General features: G+C 57.2%; 1 protein-coding gene across 2 annotated transcripts in view; it reads left to right on the top strand.

The window, feature by feature from the left end:
• The window catches only part of KAZN (kazrin, periplakin interacting protein), a 389,882-nt gene that overhangs the window by 332,899 nt on the left and 38,697 nt on the right, over window positions 1–18,286 (top strand). For both annotated transcript variants that reach the window (XM_054579709.1, XM_054579710.1), the window contains exons 3-5: window positions 5,364–5,500; window positions 9,537–9,707; window positions 16,415–16,604. In XM_054579709.1, the coding sequence (XP_054435684.1) occupies window positions 5,364–5,500; window positions 9,537–9,707; window positions 16,415–16,604 (498 nt within the window). The remainder of the gene's footprint in view (window positions 1–5,363; window positions 5,501–9,536; window positions 9,708–16,414; window positions 16,605–18,286) is intronic.

Below are 18,286 nucleotides of genomic sequence, written 5' to 3'. Positions count from 1 at the left end.
GAAGAGGCTGGCGGGGCGGGGCGGGGCTGGTTGGGGGTGGGGGCAGATTTTGAAGACAGCAGAGCAGCAGGGTCGCAGGCCGGGTGGGTGCTGGGGCCAGGTAGGCACCGCCATTTACTACTTGGCCGGGGTCCTTAATCTCCCTGCGTGCACACGTCCTTGTCTATCCCATGAAATGACTTAAGGGGGTTGTGAGAATTAAGTCACAAAAACCCATAAGGGGCTTAGAGAACTGCATGGCATGTGGGGATCCTTTCAATGTCTAGGAAACTGATGCCTAGGGAGGTAAGCGACGGGATCGAGGTCTCAGAGCAGGGACAGAACACAGGACCTCTGACCCCAGACCGGTGCTCATCCTGCCCTGCTGTGTGGTGTTGATGAGGGCGGTTGACATGTTGGAGGTTGGGGGTCGCGGCCATCAAGGTGACGCGTCCTAGGATCTCAGAGGCCAAAGGAAGCTCGCAGAGTCTAGCACGTTCATGCTGGGGAAACGGAGGCTCAGAGAGTGGAGAGCCGAGAACCGGGTCCCTCCGCCCCCAGCGCACACTGCGCACACTGCCTTGTTGGGCGAGGAGAAGTCCCTCGTGCTCACAAGCACCCTGTGAAATCGCTTACCTCCGGGCCCCCAGCTCCTAGCAGTTCAGAATTAACCTGTCCTGTTCTTTTCACCTGCCGGCTGTGGCCCGCTTGCCCGGGCCTTGGACAAGAGGGTCTGCTTTGCCTGACAGGGGAGGGATCAGGGCAGAGACCTCCTCTCTCTGGTCCCCACCCGCCAAGAGTTACATTTGCAGAAGTTACACTGGCCGCGGCTGCCTCTTGCCCCCACGTCCGGGGGAGAGGTCTGCTGAGGCCAGGCCCACCTCAGAAGCCTGAGAAAAGTGACATCCCCCGACAAGTGCCATTGGGGGAGGGGGCTGTAGCTGGGCCCCTGCTGACGCCCTTCGTCTCCTGCACACCTCAGGCCTCCTCGGAGTGAGAAAAGCAGGCCCCTCCGCACACGCCCCCCTCCCACCCCAGAGCCCCCACGTTCCGAGGAGCCAGGCTAGTCTCCTTCCGTGACCTGCAGGGCCTGCCAGGCGTGACATCACTGTCACCATGGCAGTGGTTCCACTGGCCTGGCTGCCGGAATGGGACATGCCTGGGCGAAGCGCATGGCGGGGAAGGCGAGCAGGGCGCTGGGGAGCTTCCGCCGAGGCCGAGAGGGCCGGTCACGCCTCGCAGACCCCACGCCTGTGTCGCAGCCGTTTGGGAAGAGAAATGAAAGCCTGCCTGTGGAGAAGGGAGGAAGGAAGCCTTTCTTTGTGTGATGTTCACAGCCATGTGCAGGTAGCTGGGAGCGTGTCTGAGGGGGTCTGTCCTGCTGCACCTCCTTGTTTTCTTAAGAGTTACAATACCAGACCCCATGTGATGGGGGCAACACTGTGACATCGTTCAGGCCCAGTGGGCCAGCGCACACCCACCTGCCCCCTCACTGGCGCGGGAGTCCTTGGTGCCTGAGGTCCTGCTCCTTCGTGGGCGGTTTCTCGAGCAGGTTGTGGAAAGGTGGCTTCAGACGAGCAGGCAGCTGGCGCGGCGGCTCCGTTGTTCACACCGTGGGTCCCAAGTCGCCTCATCTTTGTTGCTCGGTGCTCTTCACTCGGCATTCACTCCCAGGGATTCTGCTTTCGTATCTTCTCGGTTCTCAGCCCGGTGGGGTCCGGCCCAGAGTTGGGCAGAGCAGGGACCCCCCAAGGAGAGCTTATGGGAAGGAAGCACGGAGCGAAGCCTGTGCGGTGGGGGTGGCGGCTCTTCTCACAGCCTCGCTTGGTGTGTCAGTCAGCAGTGCGCTGGGCGGCCTGTAACGGGAAATCCCGTGAACACAGGAGCTGATTTTTCTCCTGTTTTGAGGAATTCCAGCCTGGGTGATGCCATCAGCCGTCCAGGCTCCTTCTGTCTGTCTGTCTGCTCCCTGTTTTCAGCGTGTGACTTCATCCTCATGCTTACAAGGTGGCTGTTGTGCCTCAGGATGTCACATCCATGTTCCCAGCAGGAAGAAAGCAGAAGGGCAAAAGGCAAGGGTAACTGCCAACATACTGTGACCTTTCTCTATAAAGAATGCAGTGGGTTTTCCAGTAAACTTCTGTGTACATCTTAGTAGCCAGAACTGTGACACACCCCCGCTAGCTGCAACGGAGCTTGGGAAGCTGAGTGTTTTAACAGGGCACAAGCAAAATCGGGGTTCTCTCGGGAAGGAGGAGGGTAGATGGAGACTCACGTCATCCATGCATATATGGGTTTGTCTCTCCGATCAGATCTGCCACCACCGAAAAAATAGGGGCCCAATCTTGCTCGTCCCTGTCCCCTCCCAGCAGCAGGCATGGAGCCTGGCACACACAAGAGGTTTAATCAAACAGCTTGAGGGAGCTCTCACTCTCCTCTTAGGGAGGAGCTACTGATCAGAAGGCAGAGGCCCAGCCCTTGCTGTCAGCGCGCCCCCAGTGGATGGGGGAGGCATAGCTCCCTGCCCCATCACTCCCCCTGCACTGAGACCACCGACACACAGATGTGTGCTCGTGTGCAGCCCTCCACGGATGGACAGAGAGTGACACGCAGCTTCCCCAGCGCGTGCAGAGATGGTGTGGGGCTGGAGCAGCGAGGCGTTCCATGCAGGCCAGCATGGGGCTGTGGCGTCACTCCCTCCAAGGCCATGTGGCAAAGGTGAAGGAAGGTCCAGCAAGGCTGCAGGAAGGGGGTACCCCTCGCAGAGCTCCGGCGCCAAGAGCGAAGTCCGGAGTTTGGTTCTCAGCCAGATGGGGCTGAAGGAGGTCAGTCAGAGCCCGGGGGCGGTTAATTTCCAACCAAAAGGCAGAGGCCCGCCCGAGCCTATGCTGAGAAGCCTCAGCGGTCACTTTGCTGGGTCAGCGGCCTCCCTAGGAGCCATTCCCTCAGCAGGGCTTCCCTCTGGCCTTCATGCCCCGCCGATCCACGACCTCCCTGAGACTGGGCATCTGGTGCCAGCTCCGCCATTTACTGGCCGTGTGGCCTTCGTTTCCCCCTGTGAAATGGGATGATGCAGACACGCACCCACCCACGCAGCTCTGCCCCAAGGGAGCACAGCCAGGATGGAACGAGACGAGGGCACCTGGGGATTTCCGATTGCTCGGCGACAGCTGGGCCCCCACTCTTGTGGGAGAGTCCTCCTGACCAGGCTACACCTTTAGATGTTGGGTTTTGTTTAATGAGGCTCCCTGGTAACGTGGTCACACCATGATAGGGTGCAGGGCACAAAATCAGCCCAGCCCTGCCCCTCCCGCGCCTACCCTGGGGCCCAGTGTGGCCACCCCCCGCCTGACAGGACAGAGGAGCAAGTGAGTCCTCTCTCCGCAGGCTCTGCCGTCCCAGCCCTTGAAGGTTCCGGCCCAGCAGGTCTGGGATCCTGGCCTTGGTGACCTAAGTCGCTGCCCAGCCGAGCTGGCCACGAAGAGGACAGACCCTGCCGTGGGAGCCAGGAAGCTCAGCGCTGGGGTTTAAAGAGCCGCCCAAGGCCTGGGGTCCCCACTGCGGGGTCTCCTTGTGGCTGCTCACGCGTGATGACATGGTGCCGGTTACCCTGCCCCCATCGTGTCCTACCAGGGGCAGCGGGGCAGGAGGGCAAAGGGCAGGAGGAGGAAGGAGCCCCCACCTCCTTCCAGCAGGGTCAGAAAGGTGTCAGCTTATGGCAGGCACTGGGCCAGGAGCCCAGGGTCCTCAGGCCAAGGGCTGGGAGTCTGGACAGGATGGGGTGGCACAGCCATTGCCTACCCCGTATCACTGTCCCCAGCGAGCTATGGCTCTTGGATCCTCCAGGTTTGGGGTGCTTCACTATAGAGACGGTGTTATGTAGGATCAAGTGTGTGGGGTCTGGGTTCTGTGTGACTTTGAGCAAGTGGCTTAACCACTCCGTGCCAACTTTCCATCTCCATAGGCTTTCCTACTCCGGACACTTCATAGAAATGAAGTCATACAATACAGGATGGGGCAAAAGTAGGTTTACAGCTGTTCATATAGAAAATGATGCAATAATTAACAAATGATGATACAAGAATAAACTGTTCCATGTACTCCCAACTGTAAACCTACTTTTGCCCCACCGTGTTTGTGACCTTTGGTGACCAGCTTCTTTCACTTGGCATATTTTCAAGGTTCATTCATATTGTAGGATGAATCCTTACTTCTTTGTATTGTTGAATAATACCCCATTAGATGGATACACTACATTTTTAAATTTATTCATCTGCTGATGAACATGTGGTTGTTTCACCTGCGGGCCACTGTGATTAATGTATGAACATTTGTCTACAAGTTTTTGTGTGGCCTGATGTTTTCATTTCCCGTGGGCATGTGCTGAGGCATGCGTTTGCTGGATCAAAGGGTAACTTGATGTTTAACCACTTGAGGAACTGCCAGGCTACTTTCCACAGTGACTACTCCATTTCCCATTCCCACCAGCACCGTATGGTGGTTCCAGTTTCTCCATATCCGTGCCAACACTTGTTGTTGTCTCCTTTTTATTTTAGCTTTTATAGTGAATGAGAATCGGTAGCTCATTGTGGTTTTGATTTGCATTTCCATGACCAGTGATGTCAAGCACCTTTTCATGTGCTTATTGGCCATTTCTTGGAGAAGTATCTACCCCAGTCCTTTGCCCATTTTTTTAAATTGGGTTGTCTTTTTCTTCTTGAGCTGTAAGAGTTCTTTACATACTTGTATTCTATAGATAAGGCCCTTATCAGATGATTTGCAAATATTTTCTCCCGTTCCCTGAGTTGTCAAATTACTCTCTTGATGGTGTCCTTTGAAGAATAAAACTTTTTAATTCTGATGAATTTCAGTGTGTCCATTTTTCCCTCTGCTGCTCATGCTTTTGGTGCCGAGCTGCTGCGTGTTTTTAATCAAACGCTGTTGCCCGTGGAGGAAATGGGGCAGGTGATGGGCTGGTGGGCAGGGCTGGCCGGTGCTGGTGGGCTCAGGTGAGCCCTGGGGGTTCGTTTCTGCAGGAGTGGGGTGCCACCAGCTCCCTGGGCCGTGGGGGTCACAGGCCCACCAGGCCTCCAGCTCCTTCGCAGCGGGGGCCTAGCATTTCAGAGCAAGGATAGACATTTAATCAAGGACATACCCCCCGGTTGGATCAATAAAACTGAGAGGTTACAGTTGGGACTCCAGAACAGACGGATCTGGGTTCGAACCCTGGGAATGCAGCTGGCAGGGGAGCTTGGGAGAGCTTCATCTTTCTGAACACTGTTTCCTCATCTGTTAAAAGGGGATAGAAATAGAGTCCTTTCTCAGCTTTCGAGGCTGACAGACAGCTCGGATCTCTGGAACTCACTCTCTCTTCTGTCCCCCAGCCATGAAAGCCGACCGGAAGCGCCTCAAGGGTGAGAAGACGGACCTGGTGAGCCAGATGCAGCAGCTGTACGCCACGCTGGAGAGCCGTGAGGAGCAGCTGCGGGACTTCATCCGGAACTACGAGCAGCACCGCAAGGTCAGGGGCCCGCTCCCCCGACTCCCCTTCCCCCGGAGACACCAGCTCCCCTCCCCATCTCCCTGCACAGGGCATGGCCTCCCAAATCCCAGAGAGCGGACTCTCTGCCCTTGTCACCTCGTGCTCACCTGGGGAGGCCTTCGACGTGTCTAGCCCGGCCTGAAACAGGCACAGCTCCTAGTTTGGGAGGCTCCATGGCTTCTCAGCAAACATGCATGGACGGTATGGCTCAGCCGGTGACAGTGGGGACTCTGGTTAAAGGCTGGCCTAGGTTTAGATCCCAGCTCCCCACGTACGTGCCTTTGTACATCCCAACCTTTAGGAGCCTCCATTTCCTCATCTGCTACACAGGGAATGTGGTGCAGACCTTGGAGAGCTGTGGTAAGGGCTATTTTAGATGACGAATGTGGAGCTCTCAGTATAGTGCCTAGTGCATAGTAAGCGCTCACTAAACATTAGCTATGTACCTTATTAATAATACCATAATAAATGTATAAAGAGAGAGCTAGAGTGCACCCATGAGACAGCAGGAAATCCTGCATGCAGGGAAACAGTCTTGGAAGGCTTCCCAGAGGAGGTGACTATGCGTTGGGCTCTGCGGGATGAGTAGGAGTTGAAGTCAGATAACTGAGGAACTTGGTGTATGTGGTGCAGACATGCTGAAGAGGGTGCCAAATCTTAAAGAAAAAAGTCAGTCCCCCCAAACCAAGCAGGCCTCAGTGAGCCACAGTATCAGCAGGGCGAGAGTGATAATCTTCTGGTGAACAGAGCACAGAAACTGTGAAAAGCTGTTCTTCAGGTACATGTCACTGTATGACAAGGGCTGTGACCAAGGTTCACACATACTCTGGGGAGAGAAGTGGAGGCTGGAGGTTTGTTCAGCTTTGCTGGCCACGAAAGGTTTGATAAGTTCTTCGAACACTTGGTGGCTGGAGGCCAGTTCCACGAGTGCATTCGCGTATGTTGCCTCTGAGCTGAGAGGCCAGAGTGTCAGAGACGGGGTTGGAATGTAAAGGCTTCATCCGCCCTGCAGCCCACTCGTGTCTTCGCCGGTAGCGACGCACCCTCACCGCCCACAGGTGCAGAGCCCCAGTGACCTCTGACCGTGGCTGGGAGCTGCCAGCCGTCCCAGGTGCCGCTGGCCTGAGCAGCAGGGCTCCGGTGTCCGCTGCCTGCGTCCTTCACGGCTGCTGAGCCGGGTCCCTTTGGAGTTGGCCTCCCTGGCCTGTCACTTATAGACAAGCTGTGGCAATGAGGAGGATGTCTGTGGAAGAAGAGGGGAGGAGAGGGAAGCCGCCACAGCCTGTTTTCTTGCTCATCTCCCAGGTCTGGGACCTTCCGCTGTGACCTCGCACGGCAGGAGGGTGAGGGAGCTCCGCGGGGTCTCCTCCTGAGGGCACTCATCCCGCTCATGAGGGCTCCACCCCCGTGGCCTCAGCGCCTCCCAGAGGTCCCACCTCCTAAACCATCTCATTGGGCATCAGGATTCCAACATGTGCGTTTTGGCGGGTCACAAACACATAGACTACAGTGATGTGCCATACAATGACATGTTGATCAGTGACAGACCACATATACGACAGTGGTCCCATTAAATTACAGTGGAACTGGAAAACGCCCCTCACCTAGTAGCCATCATGAGGCCATGGTGCAAAGGCTGTGAAAACCACCGCGGCTGTGGCTCCGATGGCGAACGCCTTAACCTGGCGGTGGGCGAGGGAGGCAGGGAGGCGCTCCTGGAGGTGCCCCCTGAGGAAGCGACTGAGGAGGCCACGTCCCCTCACCAGTCCAGCCATCCCTGCCCCCCAGCAGGTCTCCCCTCTGCTCCTTTCCTGCCGCCATTCCCATCAAGGACTGAGGCCTCCACCACGCTGTCCGTGGGGCTGGGGGGCTTCTCCACCTCGTGGGCGGTTGTGGGGTTTATATATCGTCATGCACGCCCTGGCCGGGGGCTCGGTTGGTGGGAGTGTCGTCCCACGTACCAAAGCGTTGTGGGTTCAATCGCAGGTCAGGGCACATACCTAGGCTGCAGGTTTGATCCCCAGTTGGGAAGGCAGCTGATGGATGTTTCTCTCTCTCTGTCTCTCCCTGTTTTGCTCTTTAAAGTCCTCTGGTGAGGATTTAAAATACATGTATGTATAGGAAATGATATATATGATACATACTCCCAGGAGAGAGAAGAAAGGACCAGTGGTAGAATGGCTCCTTGCTTCCAGGGCCTGAGCGCACACCTGGCCAGTGACTTTGTAACAGTCCCTTGTATTTGTATCACAGGTCCCTTCTGAAGCCATCGTCCTAGAGAGTGGGATTGTCCCTGTCTCGCAAGTGAAATGGTTGAGGTTTCAGGGAGTTAAACAACACGGCCAGTGGCCGGCACCTTGCCACGGACTGGCCTGAGACTCACACCCAGGCACCCCGACCCCAGAGTGCTGGCGCCAATGACACGTCCCAGAAGGAATCGTCCCCTGCACCACCCCCTCTAGAGTACACTGAGGAGCGGGGCCCTGGTGACGTAGGACGCGTGTCCTCCTGGCAGCTGCAGTGTGCACATTCATTTCTTCTGTGGGGACTTATCAGGGACTCGCTGCCAGGTCGCTGTTCTGGCGCCCCGAGGGGGCTGCCGATGAAGGAACAGAGCGAGCGCGCAGTAGGGCTGCAGTGTAAGCTCCACGGTGTGGGGATTTTTGTCTGGTTTGCACCTGCTGATGAGTCTGTGAATAGTGGTTGAATGGCCAGTGCCAGGCACCAACACGGGAAGACGGGCTGGAGAGAACCCAGGGCCACTCTCTGAGATGGGGGGCCAGGGAGGCCGCAGGGGGAAGGCACTGGAGTGAAGGGAGCGAGCCTGCGCCATGCGCCCCGTGTCAGGCTGAGCCCCCCGTGTGAAATGTCCCATTAGTCCTCACAGTCACACCCTAACATACAAGTGATATCATCCCTGTGTTACAGATGAGGAAACTGAGGCACGGTAGTCCTTGCAGCTCATCCCTGCGAAGCCAGAATTCGACCCAGACTCTCCCCAGAACTTAAGTCATAGCCACAGCTCTGGGACAGCCACCGAGGAAGGGCCAGTGTCTCCCTCAGCCTCCTGGTCCCTGGCCACCTGGAAGTCAGGCCTTTGGGGACAGGGTTGTTAGATGAAGCACAATGGCCACCTCTCTCCATGGCCCCAGGCCACATGGACTGGCTCCTGATTTGGTGAACAGGAAGGCCATGGCTGGGCGGCGCCCCCTACTGGGACCCTTCTGCTTGGGAAGGGCACCTGCTGTTCTGAAACTTGACCCTCGCCCGCAGAGGTCACGCCCCTGATTCAGCCCTGTGCTCCTTGCTGCTGACTCTGCTCCACGATGCACAGCAAGAACCCTGGGCCCTTCCCATAGAGTCACAGGGAAAACAGCTCCCACGGGGTCCGCCCCGGAGCAGCAGCCGGGGTGCCTGGCCGCGAGCTGTGCTGCATGCAGATGCTACAGCGAGCTGAGGCGTTCAGCCTGTTTCATTGTCAGCTGTGACCTTCGAGGATGGTGGCAGGACCCGATGGCACCCAAAGGGACTGGCCTGCAGGTGCTCCCTTCTCTGTCCCTGTCTCCCTCTGACAGGCATGTTACCAACAACAAAACAAAGCCCCAAACCCACTATTGACCCCAACTTCTGCCAGACTCTGTTTAAATATCTCCCTCACATGAATTGAATCTCTGTCACAATTTTTTGAAACAGTATTGATAGCCCATCTCTGCAATTTTAAATACGGAGACACTGAGACTGGATGGCATGAAACAACTCACCTGTGGCAAGCATTTGCTCATTTAGTCATTGAAAAGTATTTCCTGAGCCTCCACTCACAGGTTACCTCTCTTCCAGTCTCCCAGCTAGTTTGTGGCACGGCTGGGATCCAAACCCGGAGCTTCCCCACTGGCCACATGCATTGGGGCCGCCCACGTCTTCCTGTGGTCGGGAGCCCCGGCCCCTCTGTGTATCTCTGGGCCAAGAGGAGGCCCCGCACACCCTGCGGTGACGCCCTGGCATTCTCCCCCTGCAGGAGAGCGAGGACGCTGTCAAAGCGCTGGCCAAGGAGAAGGACCTGCTGGAGCGGGAGAAGTGGGAGCTCCGGCGCCAAGCCAAGGAGGCCACGGACCACGCCACGGCGCTGCGCTCCCAGCTGGACCTCAAGGACAACCGGATGAAGGAGCTGGAGGCTGAGCTGGCCATGGTGAGACCCCTCCCCTCCCTGCCTCCCCTTTAGAGACCCCATGTGTTGGGAGGCAGGGCGCTGATCTTTGTTCATTCAAGAATCCTGGACCTAGGGGGTGGGGGGGCGGGGCCGGGGGTGGGGTCTGTGATGATTGGCATCTTCTTCCCACATCAACCCCTTCACCTGCCTGAGTAGGCCTACAGTGTGGGGCCTTTCACCCACCTGCCTGGGCCCGGGGTAAGGGGTTCTGGGAGATCATCCGCGTTCCCCAGGCTACTGTAAAAAGAAAAGCACTTTTTTGTTTAAAATATGCACATTTGTTTAAGAAAACATTTAGGAGGAAATATACCCCAAAAATTAACAATGGTTATCTTTGGGTAGTAGGATTACAAGTAGGGTTTTTTTTCCCCCCTTCTTTCATCTATAGTAAGAATGACTTCCTTGGGTCGTCAAGGAAAAAAGTGTTACTTTTTTCCTAATCTAAAACCCATCTTCAGAATACTTCCAAGCGCTGTGTTACCTGCCATGGTTCAGAGCCCGCATGTGGTGACAGAGAGCCCAGGTGGTGTGTCCGGGGCGCCTGCCGGAAAAACCGAGGTCCAGAGCCCTGAGTTCTGACTGCCTGCTCCTGTGACCTTGGGTCGCTCGCCGAATTTCTCTGGGCTTCACTGCCCTTTTCCTGGTACTGGGGTGGGGCTGAGGGTCTTTATCCCACCCTGTCTGCCCCCCGAGGTGGCTGGGAAACTCCAGGGAGCCCACGAGGAGTGGGGAAGCCCTGCAGAGCGCTGATGCGAACCCAACCCCCTATCACTTTCTAGTGGTGTGACTGGGGGCAAGACGCTTCCCATAGGGCTCTGCGAGAGCATTTCGGTGAAACAACGTGAGGAGGTGATTAGCAAGCACAATGCCTGTAGGTGGTGAGTGATGATATGATGAGACAAAGGGTTCCTACGGTCACTCCCTTCAGGACCATGGCCCCCCGGGGCTGGTCAGGATCCGCGGGTCCCTCCAGGGACCAGTTCAGCACCCTGCCTCCTAGGTCTTCTTGTCTGACACTGACCTCTAGTGGTGGAAACTGCCCAGGGCCGGGAGAAGCTGCCACTGTCAGGTCCCTCTTGGATGGAGGGGGGCCCGCCCTGCTGCCTGACCACTGGCAGCCCACACAGAACCCTTTCAAGGGGCAGGCCTGGGAAGCTGGTGCAGGGTGAAGCAAGGCCCCTGTTCTCCCAGGTCTTTTTCCTTTTTAGAGAGAGGGGAAGGGAGGGAGAAAGAAAGGGAGAGAAACATGAATGTGTGGTTGCCCCTTGCGCACCCCATGCTGGGGACCTGGCCTGCAACTCAGGTATGTGCCTTGACTGGGAATCGAACCTGCAGCCCTTTGGTTCTCAGGCCAGTGCTCTATCCACTCAGCCACAACAGCCAGGGTTGTTCTCTCAGGTCTTTCCAGCGCCCTGTGCACAGGCAGACGTGTCTTCCGTACCTTGGAGCACTGGCCTCAAGCATCCTGGGGAATTCCAAGGTCTGTCAGGATTGTGAGCCATGTCACCTCTGCCTCCACTGTCCCCGTGCCCAGATTACTCAACTCGCTTCTGTTATGGCCAATAAAATTCAGGTTCTTGCCTCCTCCTCCTGGCAGGCATCGGACCCCTCCGAGTGTGACTGGTTCGGGTAAATGTTTACAGCCCAAGGTGGTGGATTTGTTGTAACAGGAAAAAGGCCTGAGACGCAGGGGGAAGGGGCTTTCCTAAGAGCCTCGACAGCCCCAGTGTTGGTGGGATGTCCATCTGCTTGGAGGTCCCCCATGGTGCGCTGCTGGGCAGGGCGAGAGCACAGGGAAGGGACCTTCAGCACGTAGCCTTCCGTCCTTGAGCTGCAAGCCACAGAGAGCAGCTCTGGCTAGTGTACGCGCAGGGGCGGGCGTGCGTTGGAGGACATTAGGCACTCACAGTCACGGTGGGAAGGTGGAGGGCGGTAGCGTAGAGGTAGGGAAGCCAGGATTCCACGTGGACTGGCCTGCTCGGCGGCCCCTGAAACTAAAACCACTAAAAACTCAGGGGTTTTAGTATGTTGACGGAGTTGTGTAACCATCACCACCGTCTAGTTGCAGAACAATTTTATTATCCTAAAAAGAAGCCCATACCATTAGCAGTCCCTCCAGCGAGGTATGTGTTCTTGTTGTACCCGTTTTACACACGTGGAAACAGGCTGGGGGTTCAGTGGGCTCGTCCAGAGCTGCCCAGTGAGTGGGAGGCAGAGCCAGGAATTGTAGGATCCCCAAGCTCCATGATGTGCTGGCTTTGCTTTGAGGCCTTTGAAGGCCTTTGACGGCCTTTGACATCCTTCAAAGCAGGAACCGGTCTTGCGAACACTCTGTAAAGAGGGCTTCTCACCCTCGCCAGTGCCAGAGAAGTCTGTTGTGGGCCGGGCTGAGCACCGCAGAGTGTGGCAGCGGCATCCCTGCCATACATGCCGGTAGCACCTCCCAGCTGTGAAAACCGAAAAGTCTCCAGACATTTCCCAACATTCCCTGGGGGGAATTCGCCCCGGTTGAAAACCAGTCAGTCCTGTGTAAAGTAGGATGTTTCTCAAGAATCAAGAGCAGGATCCCCTCATCTCTGCGTGCGTCTGTCTGTGCCCTGGCCAGTCAGTTCCAACCCAGTCTCAATCTGGGTCCTGCCATTTGCTGGGACTTAACCCTCCTGAGCCTCAGTTTCCACATCGCACCTCTCGAGGCGATGGCGGGCCAGGGCAGACTATGGACGCTCAGTAACCGTCAGCTGTGGTGACGGGTGTTCTGGACCTAGGCACATCCTGTCCTCAGGCCACAGCGAATGGAAAGGACATGGATTCTCCCGTTTGTTTCAGTAAGTCAGTCATTGTGTGACCTTGAACAAGTCACTTCTAACCTGCCTAGGCCTGGGTTTCCTGGGCTGGCCCAGGTGAGGGTTAGGCCTGGTGAGACATGAGTGGGAGGCAGGACCGAGCAGCAGAGCAGCAAAGGACAGGCCCCAAGTCTCGGTTCCTTTCCCGACAGCCATGGTCTGGGTCGGTGCCGCTTCACACGAGCACCCCCTCCCGGCCCGGCCCGGCCCGCTGCCGTCCAGCTGGGCCAGGGGCCGGCCTCCCCCACAGCCAGCTCCCAGCACCGGGCCTGAGCCCCGGCCCCCGGCCCCCGGCCCCCTCACGTGAGGTCAGGGCCCGCCTGAGCCCAACGTTGCCCCCCCCCAAGGAGCTACCCTCTACCTCTGGAAACGGGATGGGGCCAACACTTGCCTCATCGGTTCATGCTGCCACCTCCAGCAGCCCCGAGACCTGTGAAAGGGTCCCAGTGTCTAGTAAGCCCTGGGAGAGGATAGTTGAGTCAACTTGTAGCTGGTGTGATACCTGTTTGGTTCAAATGCAGAGTCTGCTCCCATGGCGTTTATAGGAGCTATGTTTTTTTTGGAAATCTCCTGCCTCCTAGCTCCTCCCATCCTTTGGCCTGGAAGGCTGCTCCCCAGCCAGGCAGGAGACCCTTGAAAAGCCCAGGGAGGATTCGGGTTAGCAGAGCTCATGGCCTCCCTCGGGGCTGGGCTCGCTCTCTGACACGGCCTCCCGATCAGCGGGCCCTCCAGGCAGCTGGGGGCCTTCATCAGCCTGACCCGGAGGGTGGGTGAGGGCCGCGCCTTGCACTGCTCTCCCCTTCCGCCTCCCGGATTTTATCACCCGATCTTAGAGAGGACCTAAATAATCCTGAAAGCCACTGAGGCTGCTACTATTGAATGTGACAGTAGACCAGATAGTATCCTGGGCCTTCCTGTGAATTATTCCACATCTTATTCCTGCTTGTGAAATAGACACTGTTTCATAATAACAGTCACTTACGTTTCCTGAGTGTTTTTACCATGGGCCCAGCACCCTCCATTGCAACTGCATTTTTCCCGTCGGACAGACAGACGAGGGCAGAAAGGCGTGGAGAGGTGAGGGGCCTCTCAGGATGCCTCAGTGAAGAAGTGGCCGAGCTGGGATCAAACCCAGACAGTATGGGTTCAGAGCCCCAGCTCCAAAGTGCTGTGCTGGGCCACCTCACTGCACAACTCCAGGGGGCGCTACTTACATAGACATGCTCCCTCTCGGTTTTCCCATCTTACCAGTGAGGGCCCTGAAGCTCTGTCATGGACTAACTTGCTCAAGGTCACGCAGCAATTACGTAGTATAAGTGGAGTCTGAACCGAGTTGTGCTTTGGCTTTTGTCACATGGGGGTGCTTGAGCAACTCATCGATTCCCACGAGCTCCAAACTCGGGGTTCAGAGGGCTCAGGGGAGCGTGGGGACTCAGAGAAGAGGGTGGGTGTCAGAGCTCCCAGCATCTTACTGCGTTTAGGGGGAGAGATCAGTCAGAAACGTCGTGCCGCTGGAGTGTGCGTGCAGGTTTTAAGTAGGGCGTCGCATGCCTCATCTGCAGTTCACGCCTGAGTCGTAGCTCCGTTTCAGAGGTTTAAGGTCGTGACAGGGCAGTTTGGGGGAGGATCCTGTGCTTCCGAACTCCCAGGTAAACCGCTCCATCCTGTAGGGCCAGCCGTAAGGGAGGTCCCAGTTGTCAGGTAGCGGTGACATCAAGCTGCCTGCCAAGTAGACGGTGCCATTCCAAGTCCCCAGCAGGTGAGGCTCCACTTGGGGGCAGAAAGCCTATGGGGACAGGAGAGCAGCCCTGCCCGGGCCTCTTCCCGTGCTGTTGTACACGGCTGCTTGATTCAGGGACAGCATGGACTTCCCTGTGCTTCCCACGCATGTGCCAGGAATGCTGCCAGAGGGCAGAGCGGAGGGTTCATTTCCACAGGACAGCAGACCTGCGTGGGTGCTCACTTCTCTCCTGAGTCCACCTTCTGGGCGGGAGGAAGGGAGCAGGGCGTCCTCCCAGGAGCTGCTGCCCACAAGGAGCGGGACCAGGATGGCGGGTCCGGGTGCACGTGCACCTGCAGGGGGAAGCAGGGTGGTCCCGACTGAGGCGCAGGGGTCCTGGAGACGTGCGTCTGCATGAAGCTGGGGCAGCTGCAGGCACGTGACAGCTCTAGGACACATCCGGCCTCGCTCGCGCCTTCAGCAGAGGGACTGCTCCGTTGTTCTTGTCCTGAGTTAACAGCTGGTCCCCTGGGCCATCGGCCCAACACAGAGGTGCCAGCTTCCATTTGTCCTGCGGGTTTTCCCCGGGTGCTACGGCAGAGGTGCCAGCCCCGGGCAGACATGCCCCACTCTCTGCCTCCTGGACGGAGCCTGCATCACTTAAGCTGCTTGATTTCTCGTCCCAGCGGAGCGTGGGCACCATGGACCCCACAAGGGGCTCACAGCCGGGCACCCAGGCTTGGAGCCCAACTTGGATGTTGCCTGTGCCCGTTTTCCACTCTTGGAGAAGCCACTGCCCCTCTCTGAGCTTCTGGCTTCTCCTCGGTCAAGCGTAGATAATTCCACACGCCTTCCCTGAGACCCAGAGCTGTTGCCCTGAGCACATGAAGGTTTTCTAAGCGAGGGAGGAGACTATTGCTGGGCTTGGGGGTGGAGCTGACGCTCTCAACTTGACCTCCCTTTGCCCTGTAGATTTATATTCCTGGGGAGCTGGTGGTGGAAGGGGAGCGATTTCACAAACTCCTGGGGTGTCTGAGCTGGAGAGAACCCTAAAGATCGTTTGGTCCAGGATTCTCATTTCCACAGATGTGGAAACTGGGCCTCACAGAAGGTAACGACTTATCTAAAATACCACAGCTAGTCAATGTGACAAGCATGTGTCAGGCTTTAGGCCAAGAACTGTCCATTCATCTGCTGTAATCTCTGCCAGAAAGAGCCTAAGGCAAGGTATGGAAAGTTCTGGAGCAGGAGGGGTGAGATGAAGTTTTTCATTGTATCTGCGTTCATATTAGGGGCGAAGCCAGCACTCACCCAGATTCACTGGGGCATGTGATTCACTGGAGATCTTGGTCTGGGACTCTTGGGCCCGCCCATGCATCCCACCGCCACCCCCACCCTGACCCCCGACCCTGGCATGAGCCTGGGGAGCCGGCTGCATAGTAGAAATCGACCGTGAGGAAAAGAATGCACATTAATATATTTCTATTATGTGCCCTTTTCTCCCCCAAATAATCTGAGATTATTTCTAATAAAACCCCACATATCCTGGGGGGAGGTAACCCAAAGCTGAGAGAGACCTCAGTCACCGGACAGAGAAAGGAAGAGCCGCCTGACTCCGCCGCCCCAACCCAGCCCCGCGCCGGCCCCAGGCGTCCCTGTGTCCCATGCGCAATCATGCGACCCTGGGCGCCAGGCTGCCCTGTCCTCGGCCTGCATCATGCGGCACCTCATGGAGGGAGGTCACAGGTTGTTACTGGGAGGATCTAAGGGGACGGACACCCAAACACCATTTCTTACAATGTCCTCCAAGTCCCAGCTAGTCCTTGGAGAACCGAAAAGAGTGGGTGATGTGCGTGTGCTTGCCTTGCCTTTCTCTCTGTATTGCTGGTCTCGCCATGTCATGTCAGGAACTAAGGGGTAAAACCCAAGTGACCACCCCCCACAGGTGACGCCTGCCGTGCAGGTGCTTGACTTGCTGATTGGCACTCAATGCAGCGCCAGAGATGCCCTGGTGCACAGGTCGATTCATGGGTTTCTCACGATGGTGGGTGATGGCCAAGCAGCAGGCCAAGAGGTCCCCTTGATCACGCTGTCCCCTTCCTGTTTCCCGGCTCTCTCTCCAGGCCAAACAGTCCTTAGCGACGCTGACCAAGGATGTCCCCAAGCGGCATTCACTTGCCATGCCAGGCGAGACGGTGCTCAACGGCAACCAGGAGTGGGTGGTGCAGGCGGACCTGCCGCTGACGGCCGCCATCCGGCAGAGCCAGCAGACTCTCTACCACTCGCATCCCCCTCACCCCGCAGACCGGCAAGGTGAGTCCTGGCCCAGCCACGGCTGTGGGGGGCTTCTTAGGAGGCCACCTGACCCGGTGGGGAAGACAGAGCCCCCATTTGCACTATAGATGCCGGGGGAGTGTGGAGCAGAAGCCACGGGCTCAAGTAACTGAAAAGTCCAAGAGGTGGACCTCAGACGCAGCCGCTCCCCACCTTTTAGACAATACCTGCGTCCATCTCTCTGTCTCTCAGCTCTGCCTGCCTTCAGATGGCCTCATCTTGAATTTGTCTCTTTCCACAAGGCAGCAAAACAGTCCCCAGCAGTTCCAGGATATTAGCTTAGAGCTCAAAAGTCTTGAGAAAGGGAAACTCTCTACGTCCATAGCAAATCCGAAAGAATGACTCTGATTGGCCAGCCTGAGTCACATACCCACCCGAGGGCCACGTACTGTGGCTAGGCAGCTAGTACAGTGATTCTCCAGCCTGGGTCACATGGCATCCTTTGGTAGAGGAGATAGTGGATGTCTCCCTTACCAAAGGATTGATTGACAGCTCCACACAATCACAGGATGTGTGCGAAGGCCAGGAATAAAAGTCTCAAGTGGTCCCTGTAGGCACTGGAGAGGTGGGGGGAGGAAGGACCCAGCCCCTGGGCAGCATCTGTGTCCACCAGCCATAGTACAAACCCCAAACCCTCCGCACTCCTGCAGCTCACGTGGCTCCATTCTCTGTCACTCCTGTGAGTGGCTGCCTTTACATGCCATGCAGGTTGGGGGCAGGCAGCTGGCCTTTGGAGCCCTAAAGTCCTGCTGTCACATCCCGTAGCTGGGAGCCCAGGCTCTGACCCCAGAGCCCCTCTTTGCCACTGCCCTACCCGACAGACCTTATGGCACTGGTAGCAAGGGCGGCCTTTCTCAGTCGTATAGCCCTACCTGCTCCCATGCTACCTGCACATAGTAGGCCCTCAGTCAGTCTTGCCACACGAAGCGCTTCCTGTACTCAGTGCCTGCACCTGCATCCAGGAAGGCAGTGTGCAGGGGGCCTGGCGCAGGCTTCCCGGTGCGCCTTCTGGGCTGAGCCCTTCCGTCAACGACCGCTGAGTGGGCACCTACTGTGGGCCAAGCACTGGGAGCCCGGGGTTCAATATGGATAAGACACCCAGGGTGCCTGTCCCTGTGGAGCTGACGAAGGTGTGAAGATAGACAACACCATGTAACTAAACTGACATACAAAATGACAACAGATTGTACTTAGTGCAGGGAGAGAAATCAGCAGAAAACAGCTTTGGTGGGGAAACAAAGCGGTGGGGAGAGCTTGTCATTGAGGAAGGCCTCTTTTAGGACAGGCCTGAATGGTGAGAGGTGCCCAAGGGCAGCAGGACCAGCAAAGGCTGAGGCAGGAGGGGGACGCAGTGTGTCGGGCACTGACAGAGGCCGGCATGACACAAGCCGAGGCTCATGGGGTGGGGAGGGCCGTATCCCCTCCGGCCTCAGCAGCCAGGAGGAGCAGCCTGTACTTGTAACCCCAGGTTGACCAGATGGCTGGCGTGCTCTGCAGTGCGAGGCTTGGACACAGATGGTGGCAGTGGGTGGGGAGCAGCAGGCGGGTTTGGGGTTGTGATGAGAAGCCCTGGAGATGACCAGGTGTGGGGGAGAGAGGAGCTGCTGGTGGCCTCAAGGCTTCCTGCTCGGGAAGCTGGCATTGACCAGCAGGTTTAGGGA

The sequence above is a fragment of the Pteronotus mesoamericanus genome, unplaced genomic scaffold (assembly GCF_021234165.1).
Source record: "Pteronotus mesoamericanus isolate MK-2021 breed Mesoamerican mustached bat unplaced genomic scaffold, CSHL_Meso_final contig_557, whole genome shotgun sequence".
Classification (NCBI taxonomy): domain Eukaryota; kingdom Metazoa; phylum Chordata; class Mammalia; order Chiroptera; family Mormoopidae; genus Pteronotus; species Pteronotus mesoamericanus.
This window is presented reverse-complemented; position numbering and strand designations above follow the sequence as displayed.